At 43.7% G+C, this 14,938-nt stretch overlaps 1 protein-coding gene across 2 annotated transcripts in view; it reads left to right on the top strand.

Annotated features, from left to right (window-relative positions):
- DSCAM (DS cell adhesion molecule) overlaps positions 1–14,938 on the top strand; it is a 337,475-nt gene that overhangs the window by 298,446 nt on the left and 24,091 nt on the right. For both annotated transcript variants that reach the window (XM_088828353.1, XM_055420373.2), the window contains exons 25-26: positions 5,210–5,325; positions 10,097–10,246. In XM_088828353.1, the coding sequence (XP_088684479.1) occupies positions 5,210–5,325; positions 10,097–10,246 (266 nt within the window). The remainder of the gene's footprint in view (positions 1–5,209; positions 5,326–10,096; positions 10,247–14,938) is intronic.

Genomic DNA, 14,938 nt, shown 5'->3' with positions numbered 1-14,938 from the left:
CAATTAAAAAAAAAGAAACGTTCAATAATAAATGATTGAACCAGAGGACCAGAATATATATTTTTCATCGTGGCTCATCTTGGGGGAAAAAGAAATGAAAAAACAATCAATCATTCTAGTCCAAGTGCCTGTACCCAGAACTTATTTATATTTTACGTAGATGTATCACAGCCTATCTGATTTTTCTCAGACAATAGCTATTGAAACACGTTTATAAATTAAATGGAAATAATAAATTGGTTGATAAATCAAAAAAAGCAATGCTTTTATTCTTGAAGGGTCAATTTAACCTAAGGTTGGCAGGTTAACAGGTCAAGCAACAAAAGACCTTGTCCCCTGCCTGGCCCAGGTTAGGGCCAACCACGCTCGAAATGTGGCCCTGGAAGTCGAGGAAGGTCAGATCCAGTGGCACAGAGAAGCCTGCAGAATCACTGTTCCCTGTTTTCACCACTTCTTTCTCTCAGAAGGTGAGGACTGAGCAGCCTGGGACAGAGAATCACAGGCTTAAGTTCTAGATGCTGCCACTGGCTGGTTTTGTGATCTGGAGGACATCTTTTCCCTCTCTGTGCCCTGCTTCTCTCATCTAAAAACAACTGTTGGAAATAGTTCCTCGCTGTATCATCCTGTGATCTAGGTGAATGCACATTTACCATCCATTCACACTCCTTAAGGAAGGATCTACATATTTCAGTGATGTCGGCTGTCCCAGAGCCAGACAAGCAGGTGCAACCGCACGACAAAGACAGACAGCCTGGACCCCACTCTGGGGGGACCCCTCCCCTCCATGCTGCCACCTGCCGTTGCTGGTTCTCGTGCCTCTGGACCTTCATCCATGTCACCCAAGCAAGTCATCCGGTAGAGGAGAGAGAAAGGACACGTCACCCACTGTGCACAGATAGAAAGTGTTTTCCTTTTCTAGGATGAGGCAAGAAAAATGTTTTTCAAGCATACCAGCCTTCTCAAAGGTGAGACTGGGTTGCCCTAAGGCACTAAGTAACATGTGGTTAGTGTCCAGGGACTGATATTAATAAGAAAGCTAGCTGTGAGCAGTGAAGGGTTCAGATTGAGAGTTCAAGTTAGTTTAGTTTTTTCATGTTTATATGTTTATTTGTTGTCATTCAGTCACTAAGTCGTGTCTGACTCTTTGCAACCCCATAAACTGCAGCATACTAGGCTCCCCTATCCATCACTATCTCCTGAAGTTTGCTCAAATTCATGTCCATTGAGTTGGTGATGCAATATAACTATCTCATCCTTTGCTGCCCTCTTCTCCTCCTGCCCTCAATCTTTCCCAGCATCAGAGTCTTTTCCAATGAGTTGGCTGTTCACATCAGGTTGCCAAAGTATTGGAGCTCCAGCTTCAGCAACAGTGAAAATGCTCACCCAGCTGTTACAATGAGATATATCCTGATATCTTTACAGTTACTTTATACTTATGGAATGCTCCATATCAAATTTTTGGGAGGAAGGGAGATGCTATGCAAGCGTTGTCATTAGTTTCTTCTTTCCCCCAAAGCTTAAGGAAATATTGCCTTTATGAAGTTGTAGCAATTGCACATAATTTATTGGCTGAGCCCAGAAATAGCATCCACCAGGAACCAGCTTCAGCCCTCTGTCACTTTAATCAGATAGCCAGATGGCAAATGGATGGCAGATGATTATATTTCAATAATAACTAGCTAATATATTTAGCATGATCCCATATCATATAAAAGAGGCAATTTTGCTTCCACCGTAAAAACATTCAGATCTTTTTTCAGATTACAAATCAAGTTTCTTTAATTAGCTTTTTGTAAAAAAAATGTTTGCTGCTATTCTAAGGACCAATTGTTATAGCTTAGGGAAATCAACCTTCATGTAACAATAGATCATAGAATATGGCAGCACAGATTAAGATAAAGAAGCAACTTGCTTGAGATCTAATAACCTTTTTAGATTGAGGAGGATGTTATTGACTCTAAAGTGCAGGCTTCTGGAGGTGTGACTCAGCTCCCATTGTGTCCAAGCATTATTCATTCAACAAGTTTCAACAAATATTAATTGAGTACCTACTTCAGTCACATACTGTCCCAAGTTTCAGGGCTACACGGGAGACAGAAGAGATGAAAATACCCTTTAGGAAGTTTATAGTCCATTGGCAGAGACACCTTATAAATAACTCATTCAAACACCTGCTAGGAAGTTGTAAGTGCTGAGGAGAAAAAATTAAGTGGAGAATGGGGAGTTCCCACAGAAGGGCCAGCTGGCTCCTCTGGAAAGACGACAGAGGGGGCACTACATGGCTTTGGGCCAGAGGAGTGTGTCCCAGCAAAAGAAGCAGCAAGCACAAAGGGAGGAGGGATAATTAGACTTTGAATCTTAAGGTTGATGGGGTCACTTTCCCACCTTCCTGCAGCGGGGCTTGGCAGCTTAGTCTTGCGGTAAAGGGGCATTCACCTCCAGCTTTGATCATCCATGTTCACAAAGTTCAGTCGTATTCTAAGTCCTTATGCCAATCGCAGTGGAGCACAGCAGTGATGTCACTGGCTTCCTGTGTCAAGCAGACCCCTCATCGTTAAGTATAACTGTGCGGATTCCTAGCTGTTCATTGAGCAGCCGCTGACTGCCTCATCACTATTCATGAGGAGCAGAAGGAACTAGCTCATACTTCTATTTTTGGTGCAAGGACAAGCTCTGGTCCCTTGTGAAGTTTCAAAACAGATCTCAGATATTCACAGAGGAGGAGTTCCCCATATGTTTTTGTGGAAATAGAGCTTATCTGACGTAACCACAGACCCCCGAGTCACCAGTGCTCTTCATTTTGTACAAGGATCTGAATATTTGCTTTAAATACACACACAAATAAAGTGAGAACTTGGTCAAGTAAATAATTTAAAACCATTTATAGACCATGCGAAAAATTCAGGCCAAAACGTTTGAATTTGGGCTCTGCGTAATTAGCATGGTCTAGCTACATAACCCAGTTACTCATCTGAAGAGAAAAAATCTGGTTCAAGATCAAGCCCTAGGAGGGCTGCTGCACCTTTCAAAGCGGCTGTTTTCATGGGCTGTTTTGTTTACACCCAAAGGAAGAAAGAGCCATTGTAAAATATTCAGAATATTAACATGGACCTCTGAATGCAAACGTGTAAAGGGCTTCTTGAGTGAATTTGACTTTCGGATTATTAACATTCATCAACCACATGGTTCAAGAGTGGATGAGACCTCATGGTCGAGGAAGAATCTGGGACTCCTGGTGAATGCCTGGTTGAAGCTAAAAGCATTTGAGATTTCAGTACAGATGAACCTTTATTGTTCCCTATTACATGTAATTAACAGCGGGTAAACCATCATGCAAATAGGAAAAGGAGTACGTCAAGGCTGTATATTGTCACCTTGCTTATTTAACTTATATGCAGAGTACATCATGAGGAACGCTGGGCTGGAAGAAGCACAAGCTGGAATCAAGATTGCCGGGAGAAATATCAGTAACCTCAGATATGCAGATGACACCACCCTTATGGCAGAAAGTGAAGAGGAACTCAAAAGCCTCTTGATGAAAGTGAAAGAGGAGAGTGAAAAGGTTGGCTTGAAGCTCAACATTCAGAAAACAAAGATCATGGCATCTGGTCCCATCACTTCATGGGAAATAGATGGGAAAACAGTGGAAACAGTGTCAGACTTTATTTTTCTGGGCTCCAAAATCACTGCAGATGCTGATTACAGCCATGAAATTAAAAGACTCTTACTCCTTGGAAGGAAAGTTATGACCAACCTAGATAGTATATTAAAAAGCAGAGACATTACTTTGCCAACCAAGGTCCGTCTAGTCAAGGCTATGGTTTTTCCCGTGGTCATGTATGGATGTGAGAGTTGGACTGTGAAGAAAGCTGATCGCCGAAGAATTGATGCTTTTGAACTGTGGTGTTGGAGAAGACTCTTGAGAGTCCCTTGGACTGCAAGGAGATCCAGTGAGTCCATTCTAAAGGAGATCAATCCTGGGTGTTCTTTGGAAGGACTGATGCTAAAGCTGAAACTGCAATACTTTGGCCACCTCATGCGACGAGTTGACTCACTGGAAAAGACTCTGATGCTGGGAAGGATTGGGGGCGGGAGGAGAAGGGGACGACAGAGAATGAGATGGCTGGATGGCATCACCGACTCTGTGGCCATGAGTTTGAGTGAACTCTGGGAGTTGGTGATGGACAGGGAGCCCTGGTGTGCTGTGATTCATGGGGTCGCAAAGAGTCGGACACGACTGAGCGACTGAACTGAACTGAAAACCATCAAGAGTGTGCCAAGCACCACAAATCTCTCTCAAAACAGAATTTGGCAGTAATTGAGCTAGATTTAGGGACACCATAGATTATCACATTGATTTAATTATCTGAATGGTTGCTTCTTTCTGGAGGGTATTTCAGAATATATTTTTAAATCTACTTGATTCTTATAATTCTGTAAAGATTGAACAACCATTTTTCTAATGTGGATTGCTAATTAAAGCTTTTATCGACTTTCTTGTATTTTTGTCCAACATGCAGATTTTTTTGTTTGTTTTTTTTTACTATGAGCTGTAACTGAACTTGATTATACCATGCAGCTTTACTACCTATTTTCATTTACTTTTAGAAGACGGCTCACTCTAAGAGCAATTTTCTAGTACACAAATTTTGAGATAAATTCTTATAGTAATTGCTTTTTTTCTCTCTTCTAAAATGTAATTGGATTCAGAAAACTAAACTATTGTCAGGAAAGCTAACAAGGTTTATGATTTGTTACTAGAACAACAACAACTAAAAAAAGTGACTCCAGGTAGAAAACAAATTTACTAGTAAAACCCCATCCAGGGAATAACCAGTACACATGTTTTCTCCCTTGCCATCTTTAGAATATCTCATGTCTAACCATAGAAAATGTTGTTGATTTAAGAATGTTTCTGTATGTATATTTTGTTTGGTTTTTACACAAGAAATGGGAAATTCCAAAATAAGTTTCTACTGATAGTTGTAGAACCAACTGCTATTGACAGTTGATATTTTCTGAACCTCACAATCGACTGCTGAAACTTAATATTAATAAATATTGTTTGCATGAAGGAGAAAAAACTGTCATGTGCTCCTTTCCCTCCCCTCCCCACCAACATTCACATAATTAGATAATAAGTCTAGTTGGTGTGCCTAATGTAACACTGAACAAATTCATTAATGTATCCCCCTTATTTTATTCCCAGTAAAAATACCCGGACTTCAGACACCTTGAGCAAGCAACAGCAAACCCTGAGGATGCATATTGACATACCCAGGGCTCAGCTCTTGATTGAAGAGAGAGACACAATGGAGACCATCGGTAAGGTGTCCTGTTTGCCGCTTTACACAATGTGTCTGCTGCAGCCATGCCTTCTCTGCCTAAACCCTGAGCCACTGAAAATACTAGATACGGGAACATCTTGAATGTTACATGAGCAAACAAGTTAGAAGGCAGACAATTGTTATTGAGAATAATATGTACCAGCAAATATGGGGGAAACGAACTTAGATAAACCACAGAGTTCACCTGTGAGAACCCCAACTCTGACCCAGTTGGATCTTTCCTTGAGAGGCTGTCAGCTGTCAGAGGCTGCCACTCCAAAGAACTAACATCTGTAATCAAGCAAGCCACGACAAGCTGCACACTAAGACCCCATCTTGGAAACCTACTTTCTGAGCTCCTCCTCAACTCCACTAAGGACTTTATTAAAGAAAATGTTTAAATTCTACAAATGTCCTTGCACAGGGCATCTTTCTCTACCCCTTGGCACCCCATAGATATCCTGTGATGGTTTCTTTCTCATGGCTTTGGAGAAGTCCCAGTTCCTCCATTCCATGATCCCAAACAGACACCTGCAGAACTTCAGCAGCCTGTCTGCCCTGAACCCAGGTGTCTCGACTCCTTCTGGCCTTTTTCCATTCTAAGTCCACTGTCCACACAGCCTGTTTAGATGGTTCTATTTATTCCAGAATCAGACACCTCATATTTCCATTGCTGCAATGATCAGAAGAATAGCTAACATTTATTAAGAGCTCGTTGGGTTTCCCTGGTGGCTCAGTGGTAAAGAATCCCAGGGTTCAATCCCTGAGTCAGGAAGATCCCCTGGGAAAGGAAATGGCAACCCACTCCAGTATTCTTGCCTGGAAAATTCCATGGACAGAGGAGCCTGGCAGGCTACAGTCCATGGGGTCACAAAAGAGCTGGACATGACTAAGCATACGAAGGGAACAGGGAAATATGGACAAACAAGTAGAGCCCCTGATCTTGCCCCTTGAGTCTCCCTAAACACATGAGGCTCCCTTCTGAAGTTTACTAGTTAGGTCCTTCTGTCACTCAGACGTGTCTGACCCTTTGCAACCCTATGGACTGTTGCTCACCAGGCTCCTCTGTCCATGGGATTCTCGAGGCAAGAATACTGGAGTGGGTTGTCTTGGTCCTTAGAACATCCCAATTATACTGGGTTGTTTAAACATGGCTATTAAATCCTTGGGCTTCCCAGGTGGCACTAGTGGTAAAGAATCTGCCTGACAGTGCAGGAGACACAGGAAATGTGGGTTCGATTGCTGGGTTGGGAAGATCCCCTGGAGAAGGTCATGGCAACCCACTCCAGTATTCTTGCCTGGGAAATCCCATGGAAATCCCATGGACAGAGGAGACTGGTGGGCTACTGTCCATGGGATCACAAAGACTTGAACATGACTTAGTCACTAAACAACAATAAGAACAATTAAGAGCTCTTTAAAGATCACATCCTTTATATGTACTTTATGTGCATTATTTAACTCACTCCTCCCAATGCACATAGGAAAACTCCTTAGGAACAGGGACATGGAGAAGTTCTGTAGCTTGAAGGTCACACAGACAGGAGCGGAACCAGAGCAGAGCCCCCTCCTGGCCCCCTGCTTCCATATCAAGAAGGCTACCTCCCAGAACCCCTCGCCTTAGAAGCATGGCTGGACCCCCCTAGCATCCACGGAAACAGACTCTGAGGCAGGTTTCCTAGGCTGCCCCTTTTCAAACTTCACTCTGTGTTTGTTCTGGAAGATGTTTGTGGGTACTCCATCCCAGGACAACCCTTCTCTGTGGTTTGACTAAAGCGACCCACCTCCTGGCATGGACCCTTGATCCCTCCTGCCAGGAAGACAGTTTTAACAGGCCAGAACCCTCCATAGCCCCTTGTCCCCACCCTGCCCCGTATTGTCTCTAATAGAAGAGCAGAAATATCTGACCTTGTGGCTTCTAAATTCTGAGGCCTGGGCTCCCATTGCTGGATTCAAGGTTGCTTCAGGCATAACAGCACTTAGCACAGCTTGGGCAAGTCCAGGGTGGCCCTCGATCAAATACTGCCATGTTATCTGAGGACCCTCCTGAAGTACATGAGATTTCATCAGTTAGCTCAGATCAGGCAAGGCTCTGTGTGTGGTTTCTCATGACCTTTCCTATAGTATATACAGAATCTCTTTCATCAAACCTAGTGAATTGAGCTTTAAAACTAAGATTTCCTTAAAATAGATAATTAATGAGGACCTACTGTATAGCACAGACAACTGCTCATAACTCTGTAATTACCCTCACAGGAAAAGAATCTGAAAAGGAGTGGATATGTGTATATAAGTGAATCACTTTGCTATACACCTGAAGATAGCTATTATAAATCAACTATACTCCAAGATAAAATAAAAATTAAATTTAAGGAAAAAACCCTAATATTTCCTTTCAAACATCAGTTCAGAAATCAAAGTATAACTCCTTTGACTTTATAATACAGTTACAACATTTACTAACTATTCCTCACTAGACTTAATAATTCTACCTACGGCTGTTAAAATAGATCACTGGGCAGATCCTGGGAGTGGTGTGTCACCTCCCAGTAGCTGGTCACTGCCGACCCAACAGCAGAGAAAGGTCTGCCTGTCGCTTCTGTACGTAGTAATGACCCTTCGCCTGAGATGCACCATAATTGTGGCAACATCATCCATCACCAAGATTCGTTTATCTCCCAGTGACGCCTGACAGTTGGTCGATGGCATTTTCTAATTATTGGGGAAGTAGAGACATGATGCTTTCAAAGGCTCTGGGCTCTGCCTACAAGAATCCTGTATAGGAGTGCCATTAATTTCTAGCCGGAATGGATAGCCAACCTCAAAAACAGACAGGCACTTGAAATGCCCCGTTAAAACTGCACACCCAGCTCTGCAGTTCGTCTGTATGTTCTTAACAGGTCTACATGCTAGCAGCCACAGCACAGTGTTAGGGATCAAAACAAAGGTAGGTGTGGGGCCTCTGATGCCAGTCCAGTTGTAAGAACCTGTCTCCGGGGAAAGGCAGCCCTGTTAGAGGGTGGAGGGGTGGCTTCTGGGTGGGACCCCCCAAGCTGAGTCCTGGCTCCCGTCATGGCACCAACCTGGCTACACTGCATGCTGGGTGCCACCAACCTCCTGGCAGGCCTTCCTCTGTTTTTCTGCCAAGAAATCTTATTCTGACTTCAAGAGGTTTTCCTCTCCTGCCAGAGCCTGAGTAATTTGATTCTGTAAGGTTCGTTCTGTTCAGAGCCTTTTTTGGACACAGACGTCTAGCTGTGTTGTTTATAACTTTCCCATTACCACTCCATGTCAAGGCTACTGTGACGTGGTCCTGGCTGACTGATAAATGCATATGAACATCGCCCCAGCCCGTGGTACCTGAAAATGTATGAAAAATCCAAATACCCTAGTCAAAGTATCCCTCGAAGTCAAAAAACTTAGGAAAACGAGAAAATTATTACCACAACAAAGTAATGAAAATCTGAGACAGACCACCAATGACACACATCCTGAACACCTGCCCCTCCTCCCAAAGCATAAAATGCTCTGAATCCATCTGTGTCCGGGCTTCCCTAACCTTCAAATGTCTGAACCAGTAGGATCTGGGAAATCTGACAAGTGAGTCATTTTGAGAAGTCAATTACAGAATGCAGGAGAGTCCCTGGAGCCCGGGAGAAGTGGGAAAGCAAAGCATATACCCCAAAACAGTTAAAATCAAGGAATCAGGACACAGAGAAGACTGGCCCTGCTCTTCCCCTCCCCCCATGCCCACCCTGAGCATTCACCATCACCAGGACAGACCACTGCAGGGCAGTTTTTCTGGTACCACAAGCAGAGCTTGTTTACAACGGCACCCCCGTTCTTCTGCAATACTGACAAGGCTGGTGGTCTCGGGCGAGCTTTTGACAAACACATAAACCCCAAACTCTGTAAAATGGACAGCCACGCAATAGGTCGCCCCCGATCAGTGTGTGCCTAGTAAGAAGAAACCAAAGAGAGAGGAAGCCTTCCTCCACTGTCATTCTCTTTAAGCCATGCTCCTTAAAGAAGGAAGACCTACGTTTTGCATCCTAGACTCATTCCTGGGTCGGGAAGATCCCCTGGAGAAGGACATGGCAACCCACTCCAGTATTCTTGCCTGAAGAATCCCATGGACAGAGGAGCCTGACAGGCTACAGTCCATGGGATCCCAAGAGTCGGACACGACTTAGCGACTAAACCAAACCAAGAGTCATTCTAGCTCATTGCTTGAATATTTTTTTGTTGTTGCTGGTTGAGATGAGGTTCTTGTTGCTGTTGCTATTAACAGGAAAGTGAAATCTAGGTGGGGGAAAAGGTACAGATGAACCTGTTTCCAGGGCAGGAATAGAGAGGCAGGCATAAAGAACAGACATGTAGACGCAGAGTGGGGAAGGGGAGGGTGGGACAGACTGGGAGAGCAGGATTGACAAACACACACTGCCAGTGTAGAATAGACAGCTAGTGGGAGCCTGCGTCACAGCACGGGGAGCTCAACTCAGTGCTCCATGATGACCTAGAGGGGTGGGATGGGAGTGATGGGACAGAAGGCCAAGAGGGAAGAGATGTATGTGTACATATAGCTTCACTTCACTGTACACGTCACGGTACAGCAGAAACTAGCATAACAGTGTAAAGAATTTATACTTCAATAAAAATTTTAAAATTAAAAAAATAATAATAATGCAAGTACTAAGGAGAGAGGTGGCCAGGAAGTCCCTGACTGGGGATAACCGTGTCTGGCTTCCTGTGTCTCCACTGTTCTGCAGACGATCGCTCCACAGTCCTGTTGACGGATGCTGACTTCGGAGAGGCCGCGAAACAGAAGTCCCTGACAGTGACGCACACGGTCCATTACCAATCAGTGTCGCAGGCCACGGGGCCCTTGGTGGATGTTTCAGACGCTCGGCCAGGAACGAGTGAGTGGGTCAAGCATCATTTAGACCGTGTAGGTGTGGTCAGTGCTGAGAAGGCATCCGTGGTCCCTCCCTATGCAGTAAAGCGTGGGGCTTCTTAACTCTCTGCCTAAGAAACAGATGGGTGTAATGATGTCTTTGGGAGGTTGCGTTTGTATTGTTTGATCTTAGCTGTCATTAAAATTGTGTCGGCTGAGGGACTTCCCTTGGGGTCCAGGGGTTAAGATTTTTCTTTCCAGTGCAGGGGTGCAGATATGATTCCTGGTCGGGGAGCTAAGATTCCACATGCCTTGTGGCCAAAAATCCAAAATATAAAACAGAAGCAATATTGTAACAGACTTAACAAAAACTTTAAAAATGCTTCAAATCAAACAAATCTTTTAAAAAGTTGCATCAACTAAAGCCAGTAACTCTTGGTTTACTATGAAAGTTTTAGAAATTTCAGGTCAACTTATTAATATTTTTTTTAATTTAGACAACACAGGGAAAGAAGTAACTGGCTAACCTTTAGTGAGCATTTCCTCTGTGCCAGGGTTGGGATAAAAAGATTGATGTCATATTTTTATCTTTACAACAATCCTGCAAGGTAACTACTACTACACAGCTGCTCTCAGAGCCCCCATTTTATGAGTGAGGAAACCGCCCAAAATTGTACACGTACTCTGTAGCAAAACCCAGATTGAGCTGTGGGTCTGTCTGTCCTCCAAGCTTATGCTTTTCTCCTGAACCACTGTTTGAAAAAAACATAATTCTGTTTAATCCAGGGATTGTGTTTGGTTTAATTATTAATATTTGACTTCATGTTATATGGAAATTAATTACTGCAATGAAGTTAAATCCCCTAATATGTATCTAAAGCTTATTAATTAGATATTCTGTTTCCTTCATAATTCAAATTGTTTGAATGCGCTGATTACTATCTTTTCAGAAGCTTTGATGTCTAGCTTTTAAATCATTAATCACTCTCTTTGCAGAAATTTACATTCTCCAAGTAGAGTGCTATAATTAGAAAAATAAATATTACAATGTTAAAAGCTGTATTTTATAATGTCTGACTTGTAAAGCATTTGTGAAATGTACTGAGCTTCATGAAGCAAACTGGTTGATTCCTAAATAACATCACACTATGCAGGAAAACAGTGCTAGCGGTTACTGAAATTCACTTGAAAAAAAATGTTTTCAAGAACATTCTAAAGGAGTCTTTTATTCTTCCTCTCTGTGTCACCTCACATCCTTCCTTCTCTGATGACTTGAGTACTTTCTGAAGACATGAGTGAGGATCAGCTTTGTGAAGGAATATGTCGGACTAGAGACTTGCTTTTAAAAATTACTCCTGGGTCCTTGACATTCTCCCCAGCTATGACCATTTCCATCACAATCCTCCCGATCCTGCTTTTGGCAACTTCAGGACGCTACACTACATGGATGGCTTTCTGAACCACTTCAGTCAGTTCAGTTGCTCACTCGTGTCCGACTCTGTGACTCCATGGACTGTAGCACACCAGGCCTCCCTATCCATCACCAATTCCCGGAGTCTAATCAGACTCATGTCCATTGAGTTGGTGATGCCATCCAACCATCTCATCCTCTGTCATCCCCTTCTCCTCCTGTCTTCAGTCTTTCCCAGCATCAGGGTCTTTTCCAGTGGGTCAGTTCTTCACACCAGGTGGCCAAAGTATTGGAGTTTCAATTTCAGCATTAGTTCTTCCAAAGACTATTCAGGACTGATTTCCTTTAGGATGGACTGGTTGGACCTCCTTGCTGTCTAAGGGACTCTCAAGAGTCTTCTCCAACACCACAGTTCAAAAACATCAATTCTTCAGCCCTCAGCTTTCTTTATAGTCCAACTCTCACATCCTTACATAACTACTGGAAAAACCATAGCTTTGACTAGACGGACCTTTGTTGGCAAAGTAATGTCTCTGCTTTTCAATATGATGTCTAGGTTGGTCATAACTTTTCTTCCAAGGAGCAAGCGTCTTTTAATTTCATGGCTGCAGTCACCACCTGCAGTGATTTAAGAGCCCCCCAAAATAAAGTCTCCCACTATTTCCATTGTTTCCCATCTATTTGCCATGAAGTGATGGAACCAGATGCCATGACCTTAGTTTTCTGAATGTTAAGTTTTAAGTCAACTTTTTCACTCTCCTCTTTCACTTTCATCAAGAGGCTCTTTAGTTCTTCGCTTTCTGCCATTAGGGTGGTGTCACCTGCATATCTGAGGTTATTGATATTTCTCCCGGCAATCTTGATTCCACCTTGTGCTTCATCCAGCCCAGCATTTCTCATGATGTACTCTGCATAGAAGTTAAATAAGCAGGGTGACAACATACAGCCTTGCCGTACTCCTTTTCCTATTTGGAACCAGTCTGTTGTTCCATATCCAGTTCTAATTGTTGCTTCCTGACCTGCATACAGGTTTCTCAAGAGGCAGGTCAGGTGGTCTGGCATTCCCGTCTCTTGAAGAATTTTCCACAGTTTGCTTTGATCCACACAGTCAAAGGCTTTGGCATAGTCAACAAAGCAGAAATAGATGTTTTTCTGGAACTGTCTTGCTTTTTCGATGATCCAGTGGATGTTGGCAGTTTGATCTCTGGTTCCTCTGCGTTTTCTAGGACTTTTCAACTTAGGGCTATTCAACCCCAGAAAGGTTATAGACCCCGGTACTTCCATTAGTGGATCTCTGATCTCAGCAAGCCTTTGTTAATGGAGACCTGAGGAGAAGGGTAGGAAAGAGGGAGGGGACACAGGGCGTTGCCCCAGGAAGTGGCTCCCAGTCTTCTATATGCATCAGAATTACCCAGGGTGCTTGTTTAAAATACTCATTCCAGGCCTCCACCTCCAGGGATTCTGAGCTGCTTTGTCTAGGGTGGGGCCAGGGACTCTACATTATAACAACCACTCTGGGTGATTCTGACGCTGATTGTCTGGACTGGACCGATTCTTGAGAAACACTTCCCCAGGTGTTAGGTGTGGTCCTGGCGCGCAGAGGAGGTGTCCATCATGGCTCCGCGGTGCAGGATCCTCAAGCCTGCCAGGCTCTTGGCACAGCATCCTGCCTGCTCACCAGGTGAAAAGAACCAGCATTTCCAGCTCCCTGTCAATGCTCAACTGGCAGAGATGCACAAGGGCTAGTCATCAAAGTTTAAGACTGGAGAGGAGGACAGTGCAACCAAAGCACAGGGAGCCTTCTAGCTGCTCGGTCAGCCCGAGAACGAGGGAAGGCTGACCTGACAGCTTTCAGAATACAGACACCTGCATCGGAGTCACTAGCAGAAGCTCCGACAGGTGAGAGGGCAGTGGCAGGCAAGAGGCTGGTGGAAGGGGCGAGATGGAAGCTGGTGGAAGGGGCATAATGGCCTCACGGCTTTCCCAGTGTAAGCACAGTCGGGGAGCATTAAGGATTCCCTCATTCAGACTCAGAAGAATTTATAAAGATGTTAGTTACTTCACATGTGGCCGAGTGCTCAGGGATGGGGGTGCGTAGTAAGGTACAGAAAGACTTTCACTTCCTCTGAGTGGAGAACGTCTGTGTGAAACGAGGAATGAAAGCATTTTTCATTTATCAGTAAGCCTTCCTCAGTGATCAGTGCAAAGAAACAGAGGAAAACAATAGAATGGGAAAGACTCGAGATCTCTTCAAGAAAATTAGAGATACCAAGGGAACATTTCATGCAAAGATGGGCACAATAAAGGACAGAAATGCTATGGACCTAACAGAAGCAGAAGATATTAAGAAGAGGTGGCAAGAACACACAGAAGAACTGTACAAGAAAAGATCTTCATGACCCAGATAATCATGATGGTGTGATCACTCACCTAGAGCCAGACATCCTGGAATGTGAAGTCAAGTGGGCCTTAGGAAGCATCACTACGAACAAAGCTAGTGGAGGTGATGGAATTCCAGTTGAGCTATTTCAAATCCTAAAAGATGATGCTGTGAAAGTGCTGCACTCAATATGCCAGCAAATTTGGAAAACTCAGCAGTGGCCACAGGACTGGAAAAGGTCAGTTTTCATTCCAATCCCAAAGAAAGGCAATGCCAAACAATGTTCAGACTACCACACAATTGCACTCATCTCACATGCTAGTAAAGTAATGCTCAAAATTCTCCAAGCCAGGCTTCAACAATACATGAACTGTGAACTTCCAGATGTTCAAGCTGAATTTAGAAAAGGAAGAGGAACCAGAGATCAAATTTCCAACATCCGTTGGATCATCAACAAAGCAAGAGAGTTCCAGATGAACATCTACTTCTGCTTTGTTGACTATGCCAAAGGCTTTGTGTGGATCACAACAAACTGTGGAAAATTCTGAAAGAGATGGGAATACCAGACCACCTGATCTGCCTCTTGAGAAACCTGTATGCAGGTCAAGAAACAACAGTTAGAACTGGACATGGAACAACAGACTAGTTCCAAATTGGGAAAGGAGTCCATTAAGGCTCTATATTGTCACCCTACTTATTTAACTTATATGCAGGGTACATCATGTGAAATACCGGACTGGATGAAGCACAAGGTGGAATCAAGATTGCCGGGAGAAATATCAATAACCTCAGATATGCAGACGACACCACCCTTCTGGCAGAAAGCGAAGAACTAAAGAGCCTCTTGATGAAAGTGAAAGAGGAGAGTGAAAAAGCTGGCTTAAAACTCAATGTTCAGATAACTAAGATCATGGCATCTGGTCCCA

The sequence above is a fragment of the Moschus berezovskii genome, chromosome 1, assembly GCF_049115385.1.
Source record: "Moschus berezovskii isolate FMDL1 chromosome 1, NW_MosBer_1.0, whole genome shotgun sequence".
In the NCBI taxonomy this organism is placed as follows: domain Eukaryota; kingdom Metazoa; phylum Chordata; class Mammalia; order Artiodactyla; family Moschidae; genus Moschus; species Moschus berezovskii.
This window is presented reverse-complemented; position numbering and strand designations above follow the sequence as displayed.